Source organism: Eschrichtius robustus, chromosome 19, assembly GCF_028021215.1.
Source record: "Eschrichtius robustus isolate mEscRob2 chromosome 19, mEscRob2.pri, whole genome shotgun sequence".
In the NCBI taxonomy this organism is placed as follows: domain Eukaryota; kingdom Metazoa; phylum Chordata; class Mammalia; order Artiodactyla; family Eschrichtiidae; genus Eschrichtius; species Eschrichtius robustus.
Window position 1 is genome coordinate 70,183,855 of NC_090842.1, and position 19,710 is coordinate 70,203,564.

At 60.4% G+C, this 19,710-nt stretch overlaps 2 protein-coding genes and 1 non-coding gene across 8 annotated transcripts; all 3 read left to right on the forward strand.

Moving 5' to 3' along the window:
• Positions 1–1,828: 1,828 nt before the first annotated feature.
• On the forward strand, positions 1,829–7,794 carry LOC137752576 (zinc finger protein 324A-like). Of its 3 annotated transcripts, none has more exons than XM_068527265.1 (5): positions 1,829–2,179; positions 2,298–2,360; positions 3,796–3,922; positions 4,249–4,365; positions 4,986–7,794. In XM_068527265.1, the coding sequence occupies exons 1-5, from the start codon at positions 2,150–2,152 to the stop codon at positions 6,383–6,385; spliced, it is 1,737 nt and encodes a 578-aa protein (XP_068383366.1). In that variant the 5' UTR covers positions 1,829–2,149; the 3' UTR covers positions 6,386–7,794. The 3 variants fall into 3 exon arrangements, with proteins under 3 accessions (XP_068383366.1, XP_068383368.1, XP_068383367.1); XM_068527267.1 differs by lacking the exon at positions 2,298–2,360 and adding an exon at positions 2,557–2,647; XM_068527266.1 differs by lacking the exon at positions 2,298–2,360.
• Positions 2,772–2,902, forward strand: LOC137753974 (small nucleolar RNA SNORA30/SNORA37 family). The gene has a single exon (XR_011071656.1). It is a non-coding gene; the product is annotated as a small nucleolar RNA SNORA30/SNORA37 family (small nucleolar RNA).
• Positions 7,795–10,202: 2,408 nt separating the features above from the next.
• Positions 10,203–17,216, forward strand: ZNF446 (zinc finger protein 446). Of its 4 annotated transcripts, XM_068527284.1 has the most exons (7): positions 10,203–10,243; positions 11,447–11,827; positions 11,903–12,104; positions 12,449–12,543; positions 13,678–13,762; positions 13,928–14,017; positions 14,145–17,216. In XM_068527284.1, exons 2-7 carry the CDS (start codon positions 11,486–11,488, stop codon positions 14,525–14,527), a joined length of 1,197 nt encoding a protein of 398 aa, XP_068383385.1. In that variant the 5' UTR covers positions 10,203–10,243; positions 11,447–11,485; the 3' UTR covers positions 14,528–17,216. The 4 variants fall into 4 exon arrangements, with proteins under 4 accessions (XP_068383385.1, XP_068383382.1, XP_068383383.1 ...); XM_068527281.1 differs by having other exon boundaries at positions 13,678–14,017; XM_068527282.1 differs by lacking the exon at positions 10,203–10,243 and adding an exon at positions 10,524–10,588 and having other exon boundaries at positions 13,678–14,017.
• The last annotated feature ends 2,494 nt before the right edge of the window (positions 17,217–19,710 follow it).

A 19,710-nucleotide genomic window follows, 5' to 3' on the forward strand; every position in this document is an offset into this window, starting at 1 on the left:
TGCAGTGGTTAAGAATCCGCCTGCCAATGCAGGGAACACGAGTTCGAGCCCTGGTCCAGGAAGATCCCACATGCCACAGAGCAACTAAGCCCATGTACCACAACTACTGAGCCTCCGCTCTAGAGCCCGCAAGCCACAACTACTGAAGCTCACGCGCCTAGAGCCCGTGCTCCCCAACAAGAGAAGCCACCGCAATGAGAAGCCCTCGCACCACAACGAAGAGTAGCCCCACTCACCGCAACTAGAGAAAGCCCGCGCGCAGCAACGAAGACCCAACACAGCCAAAAATAAATACAAGAAATAAATTTAAAAAAAAATACTGGGGGTTGGGACTTCCCTGGCGGTCCAGTGGTTAAGATTCCACGCTTTTCACTACAGGGTGTGTGGCTTTGATCCCAGGTTGGGGAGCTAGGATCCCCATGCCGGGCGGCACGGACGAAAAAAGAGACCGTGGGTTCAAGTCCCAATCTGGGTTTAGGCTGGGTTCTAGTCTCGGCACGTGGGTTCAAGGTGCACCTCACGTGGGACTTGAACATTCTTTTTTTTTTTTTTAATTATTTATTTATTTGTCTGCACCGGCCCTTAGTCATTGCTGCATGCAGGATCTCCGTTGCGGCATGCGGGATCTTTAGTTGCGGCATGTGGGCTCTTAGCTGCAGCATGTGGGACCTAGTTCCCTGACCAGGAATGAACCCAGGCCCCCTGAATCGGGAGGGCGGAGTCTTAACCACTGGACCACCAGGGAGGGACTCAAACATTCTTTGTTTACTGGAATGGCAAGAAACATTCCCTACCCACAAACACATTAGATTTTCTTCATTTATTTCAAAGTGAGCAAAATTTACACACAAATACTCCAAAATTGATGTTATCTCTTGCATTACAAGTATTTACAAAGAGTAATGATACTGCAGACAGAGCTGATATAGATGTTATAACAATCACTTATAACTTACCTAGGGAGGTAAGCAGGGAGGGAGACAGAGTGAATGAAATCGACACAGATTGGTTCCATATTAACTTACAATAGCCCTATGCGGTGGGTACCACTACTGTCCCATTTTGTGTATGAGGACTAAGAACCCTGAAAAAAAGACTCTCAGAGTGAAACAACAAAGAGAAAACCTTTTCCTCTCTGTCAGCAGTAGTCAGTCTGCATTGAGACTACCCTTCCGTTTGACTTTATGTGTCGTACCCATGTAGGTTGCCCCCTCCCCCCAAAATAAAGGAACAGGGAATCAACACCATGATGTGCGGGGCAAGGCAAGACGTAGACGACCTAGGGACAAGTGCGTCTGGGAAAGTACTTTGTGCGCGGCCCAGTTGAGCCAAGAAACAGATGGTGGAGGAAGTCTCAGAATGATTTCAGACGCTAGAAAAAGTTAGGCTAGGGCCTTGCGACTCGACGTGGGGGCTGTTCCCAACCATAACGGGACGCTGACCCGCGGGGGTCACACACAGCCCTGGTGCAAGGCCCCAGGAGGCAGGGATGGGATGGGACCCCCGTCGTGCTCCGTCCCTGGTGCTGCGCTGGGCGGGGGTGGGAGGTGGGGGGGGCCCTCCGGGGGGGGCCCGGGCCCCCTCCCTCCCGGGGCCTCAGCAATTCATCGTTCACCCGCAGCGCTGACGGCCCCGCCAGGACCCCACCCCACGCGCAGCCCGGAAGCCTGGCTCTGCTGCAGACTCCACTTCCCAGCGGCCCCGGCGGCGGCGCTTGGCCGTTGCCGTGGAGACCAGGCGCGCTCCGCCTACCGCGCCGGCAGCCAGAAGGCTCTGCGCGTGCGTCCGCAGCGCGCCACTGGCCAATGAGGGCTCGCGAGATTGGAACTCCGGCGTCCGGGACTGTCACTTGGCTGCCGGCGTCGGGCCACGCCGGTGACGGCCGGAGAGCGCTGGGTCGGGGCAGGTTTTGCGGAAGGGTCTGGAGACCCGAGGTGCGGGCAGCGAGGACGTGCGGGCGGAGATCCGAGGCACGGGCAGCCGAGCCCGGGGGCCCACGGCCAGTCCCCGGCCTCAGTTTCCCGGGGTGCGGCGTGGGCGCCCCCCGAGCCACGTGCTCTCCGGCCTCCACGCCGTCCCGACGCGGCGCCCTTGACGGACTGGGAGAGAGGCCCGGAGCCTGAGCGCCCGCACCTTTCTGCAGGTTCCGATGGCGGCGGCGCAGACAGACCCGGCGCAGGTGAGTAGCGGGAACCCCAGGCCCCCACCCACCCGGATGCCTCCTCCATGGCCCCGAGCCCCGATCGAGGGAGGCACTTTACCTGGACGTCTTGTCTTCCCCTCGCGCTTCGTCCTAGGCCCTGCTGTCCCGGTCGGTTGGGAGTGCACGCGTGGGATCCCCACTTCTGGCAGCTAAGGGGGTGAGGTGTGGAAGGAAGTTCCAAGGGGAGGGTCCCCCGTCTGCAAAAGCTGGGAGGGAAGCCTGAGTGTAGGCGCTTCCGGAACTGAGCTGCTCGGCGGGGAGAATATATGTATGTTTGAAAGGGCAGGCCGAGGAGTTAAGACTATCCCGAGGGCACCGGGAGACTGGACATGCTTTAAGTTACGATTTTTTAGGGTATTCCACCTATTGTTGAGCGGAGAACAGAAGCAGAGGGGCGTGGCGGTATGCAGGGAGGAGGCTGCTGCCACAGTCCGGGCAGTGCAGGTGCGAAAAGCCGTTGGATTCTGGATAGATCTGCTGATGCATCAAGTGCGGGGTGTGCGGGAGTGTCCTGCGTGAAGGGCCATTCTAAGGTTTTCCGCCGGAGCATCCAAAAGAATGGAGCTGCCTAGCACTTTCACAGGTCCTCCCCCAGGCAGTGGGGCCAGGATTTGGTAGCTGGTGCTGAAATTGAAAACCCTTGATTGTATCCTTGCCCTGGGACTGTGCCAGTGGCAACTGTCACTCAATGGGACAGAGAAAAAAAGAACGGAGCTGCTGTAGACAAAATTAGGAATTTGAAGGGAAAGTAGGTTTCAGGGGGAAATTGGGAAGAGTCTGTGCTGTCTCAGAGTGGAGGTGTCACATGCACCTGGAATTGTAGATGTCCAAGGACAGAGTCCTGATGTTCTGAGTGAGGTAGAGCCTGGGAATCAAACTTAGGAAGAGGGCATCTCACAGACTCAGCCAGGGGTAGGCATGGGCAGTTAGGGCTCTAGGGAGATGAGGAATGGCTGGCAGTCCCTGGGGCTCTCAGGGGAAGTCTGGCAGGTGGCTGAGGGAAGGGAAGGTGGCAGCCAAGTGAGGAGGAAATAGAGGGGGCCTGGCTATGGAGGGAGGAGGGAAATGGCTTCTTGTGTGCCCACCAGATCCTTGGGGCCACCCCTGTGGCAACTGGAGGGGATCAGCCAGTCCTTCAAGTTCAAAGAGCAGCCTTGAAATGTCAGGCAAGTTCAGCAGGAGAGGGCATCCCTACAGGGATGGGCATGTCCTGGGGGCTCTGCAGCTGGAACTTGTACAGTTACGTATGCAAGAGCAATGAGGGCACCTTTGGAGAGGCTCAGCTTGTGCAAAGGCTGGAGAATGAGTGGACGCCAGGGGCTGACCTTGGTGTGGCAGCCAGCAGAAGGCCAGGGGCTTCCCCTGGCTGCCCTATGTAGAGTGGCCAGGTGGCATTAAAGAGGCATCTATGGCCTAGATGGGGAAGGTGGAGGGGAGGGTCCAGACAGGTGAGGGAAGTCCCGTCTGCAGAGCCTTGGGGGAGGAGGCTGAGCACCTGAGGGACGTGAGCGGAGGTGGTCTTTGGGGCAGGGAGCTGGGTCTCGGTTCACACGGCTATAGCTTAGATCATGTCCATCTTCCAACTCTTGTAGGGCCTGATGGCCTTTGAAGACGTGGCTGTGTACTTCTCCCGGGAGGAGTGGGGGCTCCTGGATGCAGCCCAGAGGGCTCTGTACAGCTGTGTGATGCTGGAGAACTTCACCCTCCTGGCCTCGCTGGGTAAGCCCTGGGTCCTCCATGGGGAGCTCATCTGTTGCCAGGCTAGGCTGCCAGCACTAACCTCTTACCACCCGGCGGCCTGTGGGCAGCCACATGTCCTCTGGCTGAGTGTCCCTGTTAGCTGTGGTGCCTCTGTGCTCAGTCCCCTTCTGGTGCTGCCAACACGGTTCTCCTCACAGGAACCATCGAGCTGCTCCGAGAGCCCGGCCCTGTGATGCGACCTCGGGTATCCTTGGTTGCACAGATGATGCCGTCCGTGGCCCACGAAGCCCTGACTCCTGCCATCTGCCAGGGTTGACCCCTCACTTGCTTGTCTTCTCTCACAGGACTCTCTGTCTCCCGACCCCGCGTGGTCATCCAGCTTGAGTGTGGCGAGGAGCCCTGGGTTCTCAATGGGACAGATGTGACCCTGGCCAGGAATGCCCAGAGGAGGCCGAGCCCCGGTGAGTGGGGGCTCAGGGGTGTGAGCTTGGGGCCAACCTATGGCCAAGCTTCCGTCCACCTTCCCTCCTGGACGCTCTCCTCTCCAGCTTCCCACCCGACCGATTCCTTTCACCATCAGCCTCTTCTGGAGGCTCCGGATTTGGCTGCCCTTGGAGGGGAGCTCCAAGGGCCACCCCCAGGCCATGGTGAGACCTGCTCAGAATCCCACCCTCAGGCAGTCTGTGTGGCCTCAGACCCTGCCCGTCTTCCCTCACCACCTCATCTGTGGGGCCGTTTGTTCACGTGTTCATCGTTGAGCACTTGCAGTGGCCAGTCCCATTCCCGGCACTGGGGACACAGCCTTGCCCAGATCGCTCCTGGTCCTGCCTTTGTGGGGTTGACCCTGCTAGGGGAGAGGCAGTCAGTAAGCAGAGTTGGTGAGTAAAATCTGTTACATCAGGTAGCCATCAGTGTAAGGGGCAAAGCCGCCTGGGGGGTGCCCTGGGACGGGCTCCGTGCAGGAAGGGAGTCCGGCCCCTGCTCCTCTCCCCAGCTTCCACGCCCGGTCCTGTGGGCCCCCTTGCCTACCCACGCGGCCTGTCTGGGAGGACCCAGGCGTCCACCGTTTCTCCTCCTTCAGGTTCCCCTCATCTGGCAGAGGACAGAGATGTTTCTGGAGAAGCAGCATTGCCAGGGGCCTTCCAGGATGGCCCCCCTCTGGCACCGACTAGGGTTCTCCCCAGCGCTGGTGCCTCTGAGCGTGGGAAGAGCCTGGAGGGTCGGCGCGGCGTGTCCCCCTCTCGGGAGAGGAAACCCACAGGGGTGTCTGTGATCTACTGGGAAAGCGGCGAGGCCAGCGTCAGCCTGCGGCTGACCTCTTCTCTGCGGGCCCCACCCGGCGGGAAGGCCCTCGCGGACCACCCTGCGCCAGGCAAGCAGCCGAGGGCGTCGGAGCGGCAGAAGCTGTACGCACGCGAGGCCCCGGGGAGAGCGTTCCCGGGCGCCCCAGAGGCTCAGGGGGCCCGAGGCATGGGTGAGGCTTGGCGCGAGCCTCAGAGGCTGCTCGCTGTCCCAGAGCCCCCGACCTGGGCCGAACTGGGCGAGGCCCTGCACGCTGGCCCGGGCCTCCTCTCTGGGGAGAAGCCCTTCGAGTGCAGGGCGTGCAGCAAAGTGTTCGTCAAGAGCTCGGACCTGCTGAAGCACCTGCGCACCCACACCGGGGAGCGGCCGTACGAGTGCGCGCAGTGCGGCAAGGCCTTCAGCCAGACGTCGCACCTGACGCAGCACCAGCGCATCCACAGCGGAGAGACGCCCTACACCTGCCCGGCCTGCGGCCAGGCCTTCCGGCACAGCTCCTCGCTGGTGCGGCACCAGCGCATCCACACGGCCGAGAAGGCCTTCCGCTGTGCCGAGTGCGGCAAGGCCTTCAGCCACCGCTCCAACCTCAGCCAGCACCGCAAGATCCACGCCGGCGGCCGGCCCTACGCGTGCACGCGCTGCGGCCGCAGCTTCTGCCGCAACTCGCACCTGATCCAGCACGAGCGCACGCACACGGGCGAGAAGCCCTTCGCCTGCGCGCTCTGCGGGGCCGCCTTCAGCCAGGGCTCGTCGCTCTTCAAGCACCGGCGCGTGCACACCGGCGAGAAGCCCTTCGCCTGCGCGCAGTGCGGCCGCGCCTTCAGCCACAGCTCCAACCTCAGGCAGCACCGGCTGCTGCACACGGGAGAGCGGCCTTTCCGTTGCTCGGACTGCGGCAAGGCCTTCGCCAAGGGCGCCGTGCTGCTCAGCCACCGACGCATCCACACGGGGGAGAAGCCCTTCGTGTGCACGCAGTGCGGCCGCGCCTTCCGCGAGCGCCCGGCCCTCTTCCACCACCAGAGGCTCCACACCGGTGAGAAGCCAGCGCGGCGGCCCCGGGCCGGCCCGCTCCCCCAGGCCAGGCCTCCTTCGGGGGCATCGTCCGAAGGCACACTGGGGAGGGAAGCCGGGCCCACTGCCGCCTCGGGCCCAGCCACGGTTCCGAAGACGGCTGAGCCGTGAGGTCGCAGCCCCGACTTTCCCCCGCCTGTTGCGAGTCCCTTCCATGGGCACGGGGCCCCGCCCTCTGCAGAGCCAGGCTGTGGAGCAGCTCTGCGCGTGCGCTGCCGTTCCCCCTGCACGTGGTGACAAGATCTGCCTCTTGTCAGCCCCAGCTCACTCCTCCAGCCCCAGGCGGTCGCGCTGCACAAAGGTCAGGGGGAGGCCGGCACGGTGCTGCCAGCTCGCCCATATTTTGACTGTGCGCGCGAACGGGAAGCGCTGTGGTGGGGTGGAGGTGGTCCTGAGAACTTTCTGAGGTTTACGCCCAGCCTGCAGGGTCTGTGTGGAACCTCTCCACTCCCACCCCCAGCGTATTCCCCCAGCCCTCGGTTCATCCAGGGCTTCCTGGGAACAGGCCCAGAAGACAGGACGTCATGGGGGAGGCAGGTACTGGCTTCGGACAAGTGGCTGGGTTCTGAGCCTCAGCTCCCTCCTCTAGGGGAGAGAAAAGATTCAGCCCTGCAGAGGGCATTTGCAGCACCCTGACAGGCAGCATCTTGATAAGGGCCAATACGTGCCAACCGCCATCGCCCGTTCGGAGCCCTGCACAGCTTCTCCTGACAGCTCTGTGAGGTGGCTGCTGTGGCTGGTATCCCCACTTCTCAGATGAGGAGACTGAGGCACAGAGAGGGGATGTGAGTTGCACAACAGCAGGGCCACTGGCCCAGCATCCAGAGAGCTCACCACTTTACGCCCACACTTAGCCTGCCAGCTCTGAGGGTCGGGTGAAGCCTGCCTGGCTCCCTGCTCATGGCAGACCCTCAGGAGGTGGAGGAGGGTGGAGGCGGGAAGTCCCCGGGTGAAGGATGGAGATTGAGAGTGATGCTTCCCCAGCTGTGCTGGTGCATTCAGAGTGTGGTCCAAGCCTCAGCTTCGGCCGTGTCCTGTCGTTACCGAAGTCAGCGATACAGGAGCCTTTCCATCCCCACTGCCTTGACTGGAGGTGACCATAACAACAGGTGCAGAGGAGACAAGATGGGGCTGCTTGGTTCTCTGGGGTCCAGTGGCCACGTGCCTGCCATTACCTAAGGCTGTGTGTGGCGCCCTCCCAAGATCCCCTCCCCAGTGTGACATAACCCACAGGGTGGGGACACTGAGGCAGACAAGTTTGGTGGGGGCCTGGTTGGCTTCTTGTGGCCTTCAACAGACCAGCCCCATCTCCACCTTGGGCCTCACCCGCAGGGAAGTTAATGGTGTTTTCACTGGGGGTAAAAAAAGACTAGAACTTACGGCTTGGAATGGATGTACATTGTAAATTCTCGCACGGCACTGTGTAGGTCCACAGCCTCAGCCTCCAGGTCACGGTTCAGAAGGTTTTAACAAGACAGAGTCCAGAGAGGCTCTCTAATAAAGGTTTCTTTTTAAAAACATGTGAGTGGTAGCAGCCTGAAACTGGTGTCATCCCAGCACGATGCAAACGTGTCATCACACAGCTGCAGGGACTTGGCTTCAACCCTGGTCCCTTTGAGAGGCCTCAGGGTAGAGGTGCAGCCTGTCTGTGGCCCACCGGAGGTCTGTGTCCCCTTGGCAGCCAGGAGACCTGGGCAGGGCGGGGCTGCCCCAAGCAGCAGCTCTGCTGGGACATGAGCCTTTGTGGATCCAGGCCCTGGAGTCTGAGGCACGGGGCACATGTGGAGACCCGAAAGGTCGACCCCAACCCAGTGGGTGCTCCAGTTCAATCACCTCAAAGACCTCACAGGTATCTGCCATTACCAAAGAGCAGAGACATGACACCCCCAACTCTCCACCTGCCAGCAGGGTTCCACCCCTGAAACCTCACAAGTTCCTGCAAGGAAAGGAGACATGGGGGTGGGGAGAATAGTCACACAGGGCCAGGCTCCCCAAGCCTCCTCAAGGGCAGGTCCCCCGAGCCATTGTCCGCCCCTCTGGGGGCCCATCCTCTCTCTGACCTGGTCCATGCCCTGGCCTTGCCCTATTTCATCTTCCCCCAGGCTGGCCCCCGTGAGGGATTCTTGAGCAGCTCACTTCAGGGTCAGTGTGGATGGCTATGAGATGCAGACAAACCCCACAGAGCTTACAGAAGGCTATTGTAGGGAGCCCATGGGATTCAGGAGCAAAGGAATGTTGAACATCAAGTGGATGCCCAGAGAGTCACTTGCAACCTTTTTTGCATCTTGGACAGAAGCTGGGCCTGGTGCTCTATCCTGTCTCCCCACCAGCCTCCTCCCTGCTTCACTGAGCCTTTCCTGCCTGTGTGCCTGGCCCTTCCTATCCCTCCTTTCCGCCACCCTCTCGAGCCCACCCTCCCAGCACCAGCGGTGGTCAGAGGCTCCAGCCCTGTTCCTGTGGGAACAGCAAGCATGAGCACCCGCCTTCCCCCATGTCTTGGCCCCTAAGTTGTCCTCCCCCAAACCTTTTTGGTCATGTTGGGCCACGTCCTGCCAGGCTGACCCTTCCACTCAACCGTGAACGGGTCATGACTATAAAAAGTATCCGTGGGCTTTCTGGGTCAAGATGATGGACTGAACACATGCATCTCACTTGGTCCAGAAGCCCACTGAAACCACAGAGAGCATTTAAAGCAAACCCAGTGAGAATTCACTGGTCCAGTGGTTAGGACTCTGTGCTTCCACTGCCGGGGGCTCGGGTTCGATCCCTGGTTGGGGAGCTAGGATTCCACAAGCGGCACGGCCAATAAATAAATAAATAAAATTAACTATAACACAAACCTACAAATATGAGAATGGTAAAAGAGGAGGCAAAGGCATTCTGAAACTAGAAGTTGTTGGGGGTGGGAGAGCTGTCACTGATTTGGGGAAAGCCAAATACTGAGTTGGCGCTGGCGGAAGTGGAAGGAGATCCCATCAGGCTTACGCTGCAGAATTCCAGAAGGCTTGAAAACCAGCAGACCCCTGGAAGGGGAGACCCAAAACAAAGATGACTGGGAGCTCCTGGAGAAGCTGTCAGAGCTCCAGCTCTCCCCACAGGGTAGATGGTGGAAGAGTCCTTTCTGGGGAATCCGAACAGTCCCAGAGAAAAAATCAAATCCCTGGTAGCCAGGGATTCCTAGGTATTAGAAGAAACCAAAACAGGCAGGCAGATGCACCTTAGGGTCGAATAAATAAGTCATGGTTCAGCCATTTGATGTGTGGAAGCAAAACACCCTGACCCACAGTCAGATTTTAAAAACAATAACATCGTCTACTGATTTAAAATAAAAATAAAGGTCACCCTTACTAGTTCTGGTCCCCAAAGTAAATAAAAGGCTGAACACGTCCCATAATTCTGGACAAAAACCTCCAGCCCTCACTTTGCAGTACTGATCTAGCTGAAGGTATGTCTGAGACTCTGAGGGTATAAATCATGGAACAGTTTCATCAGGAGATGGGTGCCTGCTGTCCCCGCATATCTGCAGGGCGCTCAGCAGTGGTCGAATGAAGGACCCCAGCACCATCCTCGCTGGAGAAATTCCCGGGGATGGCGGAGAAAGCCCATGGGTTAGGTCAGCCTTCCCGGTAGGTCCCTGCTTCCTCCTAGGACCATCGGGAGGCGAGTCTCGGCGAAACAACACTCCCCCAGACCGCGACTTCCGGCCTCCGGGGAGGGCAGGGCAACTCTCGGGCCGTTGTCTTGGAAACAGCTGGAGCAGGTTGGTTGTGCTCCAGGAGTTACCAAGGCGTCCCCCGGGCGACCAGAAAGAAGCCTCAGGTAGGGCGCTGGGGGAGGAGCCTAGGCGGAGCGCGAACTCTGATTGGCCGAAAGGTCACGCTCCTCCCCATCCGTCACCTCCTGCCAATAGGCGCCGGGCCTGTTGTGCACATGCGCAGGATTTGAAGGTACCGTCCGTCTCCGCCGTTGGTGAGTCCTAGGGTGCGGATACAAAGGAAGAGCGGCTGCCGGGGAGGGGAGGGAGCCCCCCAAACCCTGCGACTCTGCAGATTCCTCTCGGAGGGATGGGGCGCCTCTCAGTCGTGAGAGGCCTCTGAAAATGATCATCTACTGGCGGAGGCCGCGCCTGTCCCTGTTTGCTGAGGCTCATGGGAAATGTAGTCCGAAGGGGGGGCGCGCTGCCTTCGGAGCAGACGTGTGATTGGCCAGGGCGGCGTCGCCAGGGCAACGCGCGAGGGGCTGACCGCTGGGTCCGGGGAGAGGCGGGCGGGACCGCGTGGGACCACTTACCCGAAGTGGCCTCGGGTGGCCGAGGTGAGCTCCGGCAGGCTGGGTGGGCGTGGCCTTTCCACTACCTCCCGACGTGCCCCACCTCCGAGCCTTCTCCCGGGCCCCTCCTCCATTCCGGAGCCCCGTTCCCCTCCTTCGGGAAGACCTGCCCCCCTTTCCTCTGTGGAAGGCGGACTCCAGGAGTCAGGCCTAGTCCAGCCTGTCGGACAGGCACCCCCCCCCCCAAGTGGGCGTGTTTCACTCCAGACCCTCTGCAGGGCCGGGACACAGTTGCCGGTCCACCGCTCCACACAACTCGTGATTCCGTTTTGCTTTGCTTCTGCATTTCACACGCACGGTCCATACCGTGTGAGTCATGCACAGCTCTCCGCGGTCAGCGAGCACGGTGTCTCGGGGTCCACATCAGCCCCTGCCTCGAGCCATGGCGCAGGCCAGCCCCTCGGGGTGCCCCACTTGGGTCAGCGTGTCCCGGAGATGGTGGGGACAGACAGCCTGGCCCCAGTTCTCACCCTGGATCACGGCCCCACCGCCTCCCTGGCTACCCCCTCTCTCCGCCGCGGGGGCACCTGCCGGGGCTCAGCCTGAGCCTGGAAGCCTGTGCTAACTCCTCTTGCCTGCGCTGCAGCATCATCTCCCGACAGTTCCCTGCAGTTTCCTGGAAGCTCCACCGGCAACTTGCCTCCAAGTGTTGGTTCCTTCTAACCTCAGTTCCAGCTCCTGTGACCCCTCCCTCCATGAAACTTTCCCCAATTCAGCCCCAGGCATCCCCACACCAGGGTCCTCTCTGTCACAGCCTCAGCCCCCTGGGCTGGGCCTCTCTGCACAGTGCCTTACCCTGCCTGTGGCCTTGTGGCTGGCACCCTGACCCCTCCTTTCCTGCAGGTCCCCCGTGGTGGCTCCAAGAAGACTCCCGGCACAACAATGCCATCCCCACTGGGCCCCCCGAGTCTGCCCTCTGTGGACCCCGAGGCCACCCTGGAGGATCCTGAGGCAGCACGCCAGCGCTTCCGGGGCTTCTGCTACCAGGAGGTGGCCGGTCCCCGCGAGGCGCTGGCCCGGCTCCGGGAGCTCTGCCGCCAGTGGCTGCGGCCCGAGGTGCACTCCAAGGAGCAAATGCTGGAGCTGCTGGTGCTGGAGCAGTTCCTGGGCGCGCTGCCCCCCGAGATCCAGGCCTGGGTGCGGGGCCAGCAGCCAGGCAGCCCTGAGGAGGCCGCTGTCCTGGTCGAGGGCCTGCAGCATGACCCTGGGCAGCTGCTGGGCTGGGTGAGTGTGGTGGTGTTGGCTTCTTGGAGGGACAGAGTGAGACTAGAGCCCCGATGACTTGCCTCTCCCCCTCAGATTACAGCACATGTCCTGAAGCAAGCGGTGCTCCCGGCCACACAGAAGGCAGAGGAGTCTGTGGGGAGCTCCCACCCTTCAGGGACAGTGGAGCCCCTAAGGGCAGCCTCTGGGGAGGGGTCCAAGGATGCCCAGATGGAGGGGAACGCCCAGCTCAGCTGCAGCGTGAAGGAGGAGCCTGATGGCTACGGGCAGGAGACGGGTGAGAGCGGGGGTGCGCGAGGGCTGGGGCCTCCTTGAGAGAGTGCGAACGTCCCCAGCTAGTGTGGGGAACCCAGGTGCGGTTGTGCTGGAGCTGGGGGCTCCTGGAGGGAGTGCGGGTGTCCCCACCTGGGAGCGGGACCCGCAGGGACTGCAGACTGCAGAGCAGGGTCCCCGGGAGGCCGGAGGGAAGGGCTGGCTGCCTGCCTGCTTGCTGTGTGCCTGGCACACGCAGAGGACTCCTCCCCGCTGCCGAGGAGGGCCCAGGCTGCGACACCAACGCCAGCTCCTCGCCTGCTCTGGCTCAGGTGGGAGCCCCTGAACCCTGTCTGCCTTGCTTCCTAGCACCGTCCAGCCCCCCACATCCAGGCCGGTCCCATGAGGGGCCCGCTGAACAACAGGAACCGACCTCCGTGCCCTTCCAGCCACCCGGGATTCAGGTGAGCAGCCCCTGGTGGCAGGTGCAGGCCCACAGTGGGAGGAGAGCCCTGCCAGTTGTCCAGGCTCCTTGGCCAGCACCTCTTGTGCTCTCTGCTCCCCCAAAGTGGAGTTGGTATCACGGCACCCCCTGCAGGTCCGGGGAGGCAGGGGGACAGACCAGTGCTTGGAAAGGATTTTGGCCTCAGGTAACTGGGATTCTGGTTTACAGTGATTGGAAACGGCAGGGGTTGGCTTCCCACTCACAGAGAAGCCAGTCAGGGGCTTGACAGCGCCCAGCAGTCCTGAGCTGGCACCTGGGGAGGGGACAGGATGACCAGGAAAGCCTGAGTGCCACCCAGCAGTCTGGCCTCCCCTGCACACCTGAGATCAGAGTGGAGACACTCTTCCCAGGAAATGCCCGCAGCTCCCCCTCTGCCCGGGCTTTTCTCCAAGGCCAACCAGCCCTCAGCTGCGACCAGCTGGGCATGGAAGCCCCTGCCACCCAGAGGGCTTGGTTCCTGAGTGTGGGCAGCAGGGGTCTTGTCCTCTCCCAGCGACACTTCCTAATCCACTCCACACTGAGAAGTCGCCCAGGACCCAGCCGCAGCCTGAAGGCATGGTTGCTTCAACCTCCGGCACCCAGGGGCCGGCCCAGCCATGTCCTGAGTGGGAGGCTGTGCCTGGCCCTCTGCGGCGCCTGCCTCCCTGCAGCCCGGTCCCCACAGCCAGGGATGCTGAGGCCCGTGGCACTTCCCCAAGGAGGATCTCCATTACTCTTGAAACCAGAGGCCTGGGAGAGGTGCTTGGGGTCCCTGCATTCCCCTGGCTTTTTGCTCTCGGTGCAGCACACACTGTTCAAGGCCCATCCCTGATGGGTCCTCAGCTTCCATCTGTGCGGCCAGAACATGGGGTGGGGCAGCTGAGGGGGCCTGATGCATCCCCCAGGTGAGCCAGAAGGCAGCTCCCTTCCCGGCCCTGCATCCCCGGCACTCACAGGTTCCCATCTCAGCTTCCCCTTTAGCCCCACCCCCGGGCAGGTGAGGGCGGTTTACCTGCCGCTCCCCAGGTGATTAACAAGGCTGTGCCCATGGGATGGGCCGGGTGGGGTGCGGGGTAGACGGGCCTTCTGTGGGTGATGGGCCGCGTCCCTGCAGGAGGAGTGGGGGCTCCTGGACCCGTCACAGAAGGAGGTGTACTGGGACGCGATGCTGCAGAAGTATGGCACGGTGGTCTCCCTGGGTGAGGACCCCTCTCCTCCGGGTCCTTGCGCGCACCTTGCCTCCCGGCGCTTCCCAAGCCGCACCCTGGCCACCCGCCGGGGCCCCCACCCCTGTCCCTCATTTGTGCGAATCCCTCACGCCCCCGTGCCAGGGCTCGCGCCTGATGGGCCCCCGACCCCAGCAGGGTTGCCGTGCCCCCTGCCGGAGGCGCGCACTGAACCGGAGCCGGAGGCGCTGAGCACCGGATCCGAGGGAGCGAGAAGCCTCCGCCCAGGTGAGTGGCCTCCCGCTCTCCGGTGGCGACGGGGGCGGGGAGCGGGGAGCCCAGGCCGCCCCGCGCCTGGGGGGCTGCGGGCGGAGTCACCAGGCGACCTGGCTCTGCCCCCCCCCCCCGCCCCCAGGAGGTGAGAGCGAGAGCTCCCGAGAGGGCAGGCCCGGCTGCCCGGAGGCCCCGCCGCCCGCGCGGGGCAAGCCCTACACGTGCGCGCAGTGCGGCCGCACCTTCGACTGGAAGTCGGTGTTCGTCATCCACCGCCGCGCGCACGCGGGCGGCCCGGGCGCCGAGAAGCAGCCGGTGGGGCCGCCCCGGCGCGCGCTCCCGGGCCCGCGCAGCTACGCCTGCGAGGAGTGCGGCCGCAGCTTCAGCTGGAAGTCGCAGCTGGTCATCCACCGCAAGGGCCACGCCGGCCAGCGGCGCCACTTCTGCGGCGACTGCGGCCACAGCTTCGACTGGAAGTCCCAGCTGGTCATCCACCGCAAGAGCCACCGGCCCGAGGCCCTGTGAGCGCTGGAGGGGCAGCCTCGCCGGGGCCCCAGGCCCAGCCCGCCCCTGCTACTCCACTCCGCCGCAGCCTGGAGAGCTGGAGGCCGCCCAGGGCAGAAGTCAGAGTCCCAGGAGGGTGCCCCCTCCCTGCTCAGTCTCCCCGCAAAGCCGCGGCTCCCTCCTCTCCTGTCTCGCCCACCCCACCATTCAGAGAGAGAGGCCTGGGCTCCAGTGCACCGCCGCACGGGACCAGCGGCGGCCGGGTGACTTCCAAACCCCTCCTGTGACATGGTGCAGGCCGGTGCAGAAAGCCCAGGAGAGCACAGCCTGCTTCTGTTTGCAGGCAGGTGGAAGGCTAAAGTCTGTCCACTGTGCGTTTCAGATTTTTAACAAATTCCAGTTTTATCCCGGAGAAGCTTCTGCGTAAGAATCCTGAGCTCTGGTCTCTGGTGGTCAGATCAGCAGCCCCTGCCCTTCCTGCCCGGCAGCTGGAGCTTCAGAGCTGCCTGCCCACGAGCAGGGTCGGTGTCCGGCTTACCTGTTCCTCGGCCACACACATCACTCCCTGGCCTTGTCCTTCCAGCTGTCGAGTCCCAGCCTGAACGGACGTGAAGGGAACTTCTTTCCAAGTATGGATGGACAAGCATGGTGTCTGAGAACAGATGTCACTTAGGCCATGCATGCTGGCAGATCAGTGAGTCACAGAGCAGGAGGGTGGACAATCAGCTGCCTGCCGCCCACGGCAGTCCGTCTGTGGGCATTCAGGACTTTGGCCAGTGTCCTGTAGTACTTTCCTACTGTTGCTCTAACGAACTCGGTGGCTTGAAACAACACAAAACGTACTCTCTTGGGACTCTGAATTGGGTCTCACTGGGCCCAATCAAGGTGTCAGCAGGGCTGGTTCCTCCTGAAGGCTCTAAGGGGGGAATCCACTTTAAGGCTTTTTCTAGCTTGTAGAGGCTGCCGCGTTCCTCGGTGGTGGCCCCTTCCTCCATCTTCAAAGCCAGCAGTGGATGGTTAAGTCTTATGCTGCCTCCCCCTTGTAAGGACCCTCAGGGTTACATCTACAGCTCCCCTGGTAACCCGTGATGATCTCCCCATCTTAGGGTCACATCTCATCCATGCCCCACCTACACACCTGATCTCATCTGCAAAATCCCTTCTGCATGTGAGACAACATTCACAGGTTCCAGGGATTAGGACATGGATGTCTTTGGGGACTGTTATTCCGCACCCTTCTCTGTCACCTTTCTGCTCTGAAAACAAGGGACATTTTCGTGGGAGGTGGTTTCAGGGAAACAGGTGCACCCACAGAAGGAGCCCTCTGCAGCCTCAGGCTCATGCAGGGGTGGCAGGTGGGTGTTGAGTGTGGCTGTGACCATGGTTACTAGCAGAGGTGGGGTGGACACCTGGGCTGCGTGGGGGGGACCTTGCTGCAGCCTGAAGCTGGGAGGGAGAGACCTCCATCTGGAGGACCCGTCTCCTCCATCCCCAGTCTTCTGAGGACCTTTGACCTGTCGACCACACTCAGGCCTGGGGAAGCAGAGCCAGGCTGGAGATGGAACTGGGCACTGGTGATCTTGTTACCGAGTCCAAGCTTGTACTGCTGGCCGCACCACAGGCCAATAAATTGAGAGCCGAGTTGTTGAGGCGAGGAATAATGACTTCATTCAGAAAGCCAGCAGACTCGGGACTTCCCTGGTGGCGCAGTGGTAAGAATCCGTCTGCCAACGCAGGGGACACGGGTTCGATCCCTGGTCTGGGAAGATCCCACGTGCCTCGGAGCAACTAAGCCCGTGCGCCACAACTACTGAGCCTGCGCTCTAGAGCCCGAGAGCCACAACTACTGAAGCCCGTGCGCCTAGAGCCCGTGCTCCGCAACAAGAGAAGCCACCGCAGTAAGAAGCCTGGCGCAACTGGAGAGAAAGCCCGTGTGCAGCAACGAAGACCCAACGCAGCCAAAAATTAATTAATTAAAAAAGAAAGTGCTTTAAAAAAAATAGAAAGCCAGCAGACCAAGAAGGTGGTGCACTCGTGCCCCAAAGAACCATCTTGCCTGAGTTAAAATTCAGGTTTCTTTCATACTGAAAGGGGAGGGAGTAAAGTCAGACATTTCCTGGCTCAGGTCAGCCCCGGGAGGGGATGTGTTCATTTCTTCTCCCTGCAGTCATTCACAGGGGGGCCTGGCCAGGAGGTTTCCTGGGAGCTGAACAAAGGTATTTTAGCTTAATGCCCATTATACCTGGGAGGCAGGGCTCCCAGAAATGGGCCATTGTGTATATTGAAGCTTAAAGGCAACATCCCTCCGGTGACTAACTTGTAACAGAATACAAAGGTGCTTCCCTGTTACAATCTGGTTGGCAAGCAGGAAGCTTCAACCATGCCAGGGACACGGCGGAAGAGGACAGCAGGGCCCGAGCGCTCAGGCCAGGCCGAGGGCCCAACGTCGGGACTGCCAGGTGCTGAGGGAGAGCGGTGGGCAATCTTCTAATGCAATTTTCCATATTTAAAAGTAGTTTATGTTCACTTAGAGAAATCTGAAATATACAAGAGGGCAAAGGAGATCGCAGAAACGACCCCTAATGCTGCTGTCTTATTCTCAGTGTTCACCCGCGGGGGTTTGGTCACACAGCTTGTGAAGCTACTGTACGTTGTGAATCGTGCTCTTCCCACGCAGCTCCCTGTGTTATTAAAAATGCCTGGGTGGAAATCCCGTTTTCTGGCCGGCAGTGTTGTTCCCACCAAGCCCAGATAGTTCCTTGCTTCCCACCCCCCTTAGCACCCAGTGCTGTGGTGGCCGCACCTGAGCAGACGCCCCAGATGCAACCTAGCTGTTTCCTCAATACAGACACCCCCCAAAGTGGAAGCGGTGAGTTTTCGGGAGCATGGGATTTCTGTTCTTGTTTTTCCCTTTTTGTTTTTGTCTTATAACAAAACATTATTTTTTTAAATTAATTAATTAATTAATTAATTAATTTTTGGCTGTGTTGGGTCTTCGTTTCTGTGCGAGGGCTTTCTCTAGTTGTGGCGAGCGGGGGCCACTCCTCATCACGGTGCGCGGACCTCTCACTGTCGCGGCCTCTCTTGTTGCGGAGCACAGGCTCCAGATGCGCAGGCTCAGTAGTTGTGGCTCACGGGCCCAGCTGCTCTGCGGCATGTGGGATCTTCCCAGACCAGGGGTCGAACCCGTGTCCCCTGCATTGGCAGGCAGATTCTCAACCACTGCGCCACCAGGGAAGCCCCCAAAACATTATTTTATAGTTCTGGAGGTCAGGAGTCAGGCACAGCCTCGCTAAGCTAAGCTCCAGGTGCGGCAGGGTTGAGTTCCTTCTGTGAACTCTGGGAGAACCCATCCCGTGTGCTCGACTTTTCCACCCTAGAGATGGCCTGCGAGCCGGCTTACGGCCCTTCCCCACCTTCTGAGCCAGCGGTGGCCAGTCGGCTCTCTCCCACAGGGCGTCACCCTGCTACTGTCCTCTGCCTCCCCTTCCACCTCTGAGGGTTCTCGTGGTGATGCTGGGCCCACCAGGATCATCCAGAACCATCTCCCCACCTCAGGGTCAGCTGATGGGCCATGGGAGGGTTTTTTTGGTTTTATTTATTTATTTATTTATTTTTGGCTGCGTTGGGTCTTCGTTGCTGCGCGCGGGCTTTCTCTAGTTGCGGTGAGCGGGGGCTACTCTTCGTTGCAGTGCGCGGGCTTCTCATTGCAGTGGCTTCTCTCGTTGCGGAGCACGGGCTCTAGGCGCATGGGCTTCAGTAGTTGCGGCACGCGGGCTCAGTAGTTGTGGTGCACGGGCTTAGTTGCTCCGCGGCATGTGGGATCTTCCCGGACCAGGGATCGAACCCGTGTCCCCTGCATTGGCAGGCGGATTCTCAACCACTGCGCCACCAGGGAAGCCCTGGACCATGGGAGTTTTAAATTCTCATGGATATGTCAGTGTCTTCTGGAAACGTGGGGCCCGCCTGTCTGCCTTCCCTCCAGAAGGGCTCCCTGGCAGCTAGAATGCCCTGGACTCCCGTTCTCTACCATCTTCTCCATCCTGCAGGCAGAACCCAAGAGCACTGTGTCTCCATGGATGCCAGGCAGGCTGCACCCTCCTCCCCACAGCCGCTCACGTGGGTCTCCTCTCCCGGTGACCACACCGTTGGTCACGTCTTCATGCATCTGACTTTTGAATTTTCACGTAGTCAGATTTTGACTTTTGAATTTTCACGTAGTCAGATCCATCACTGTCCTCATCTTCCGTCGCTTTTCTTTGTTGTTGTTGTTGTTAAATATTTCTTTATTTGGCTGTGCCGGGTCTTTTTTTTTTTCCCATTTATTTATTTATTTGGTTGCCCCAGGTCTTAGTTGCGTCAGGTGGGCTCCTTAGTTGCGGCATGCGAACTCTTAGTTGCAGCATGCATGTGGGATCTAGTTCTCTGACCAGGGATCGAACCCGGGCCCCCTGCATTGGGAGCACAGAGTCTTAACCACTGTGCCACCAGGGAAGTCCCTTCCATCGCTTTTCTTAGACGGCTTGCCCCAGCCAGCTGAGCAGCATGGTCAACCTGCAGGGCGGGTTCCAGAATCTACCTCTTCACGTTAGAAACCGGGCCAGGCCACCCCTCCCGTGGCACCTCCTCACCCCTGCCATCCCCTGGGCTGCCTCTGGACTGAGGCTGCAGGAGGTGTCTTCCTTCCCAATTCCAGCTGCTCGCCCCCCACCCCCAGTCTCCTCTGATCCTCACGACCACCCCAAGAGCCTCTCCTCCTCACCTGGGTCTCCCTCAAGCCTCTTCTCCTTCCTCGGCCGCTGCTCCTGAGGTCAGCCTACTTGAGGTGACCCAGTGATTGGCAGAGCCAGAATCTGACGTGGGTCCGTCTGACTGTGGAAGCATCTGTGAATGTAGGGAAAGGCGAAAAGCAAAGCCCGATTCTAGGTGCCTCCCTAACACCTGAAACCAGGAGAACTCCAAGGGCAGGTAGCAAGTCCCCCTCCCTCCCTCCGCTACTCCCGCAGTAAGAGCTCCAAGTCACACAGCCCTCCTCATCAAATGGCTGATCCTGCCAAGCCTGCAGAATTATTCCAGAAAGCCAGTCACATCCTGCAGCAGGGGCCAGGGGCCACCCAAGAGCACGTGACCCTGTGTGGTGCGAGGTCCTCTCCTCCGCAGGCTGTGAGCTCATCTACGCGTGTTGTGCGTTCAGCCACTCCCCA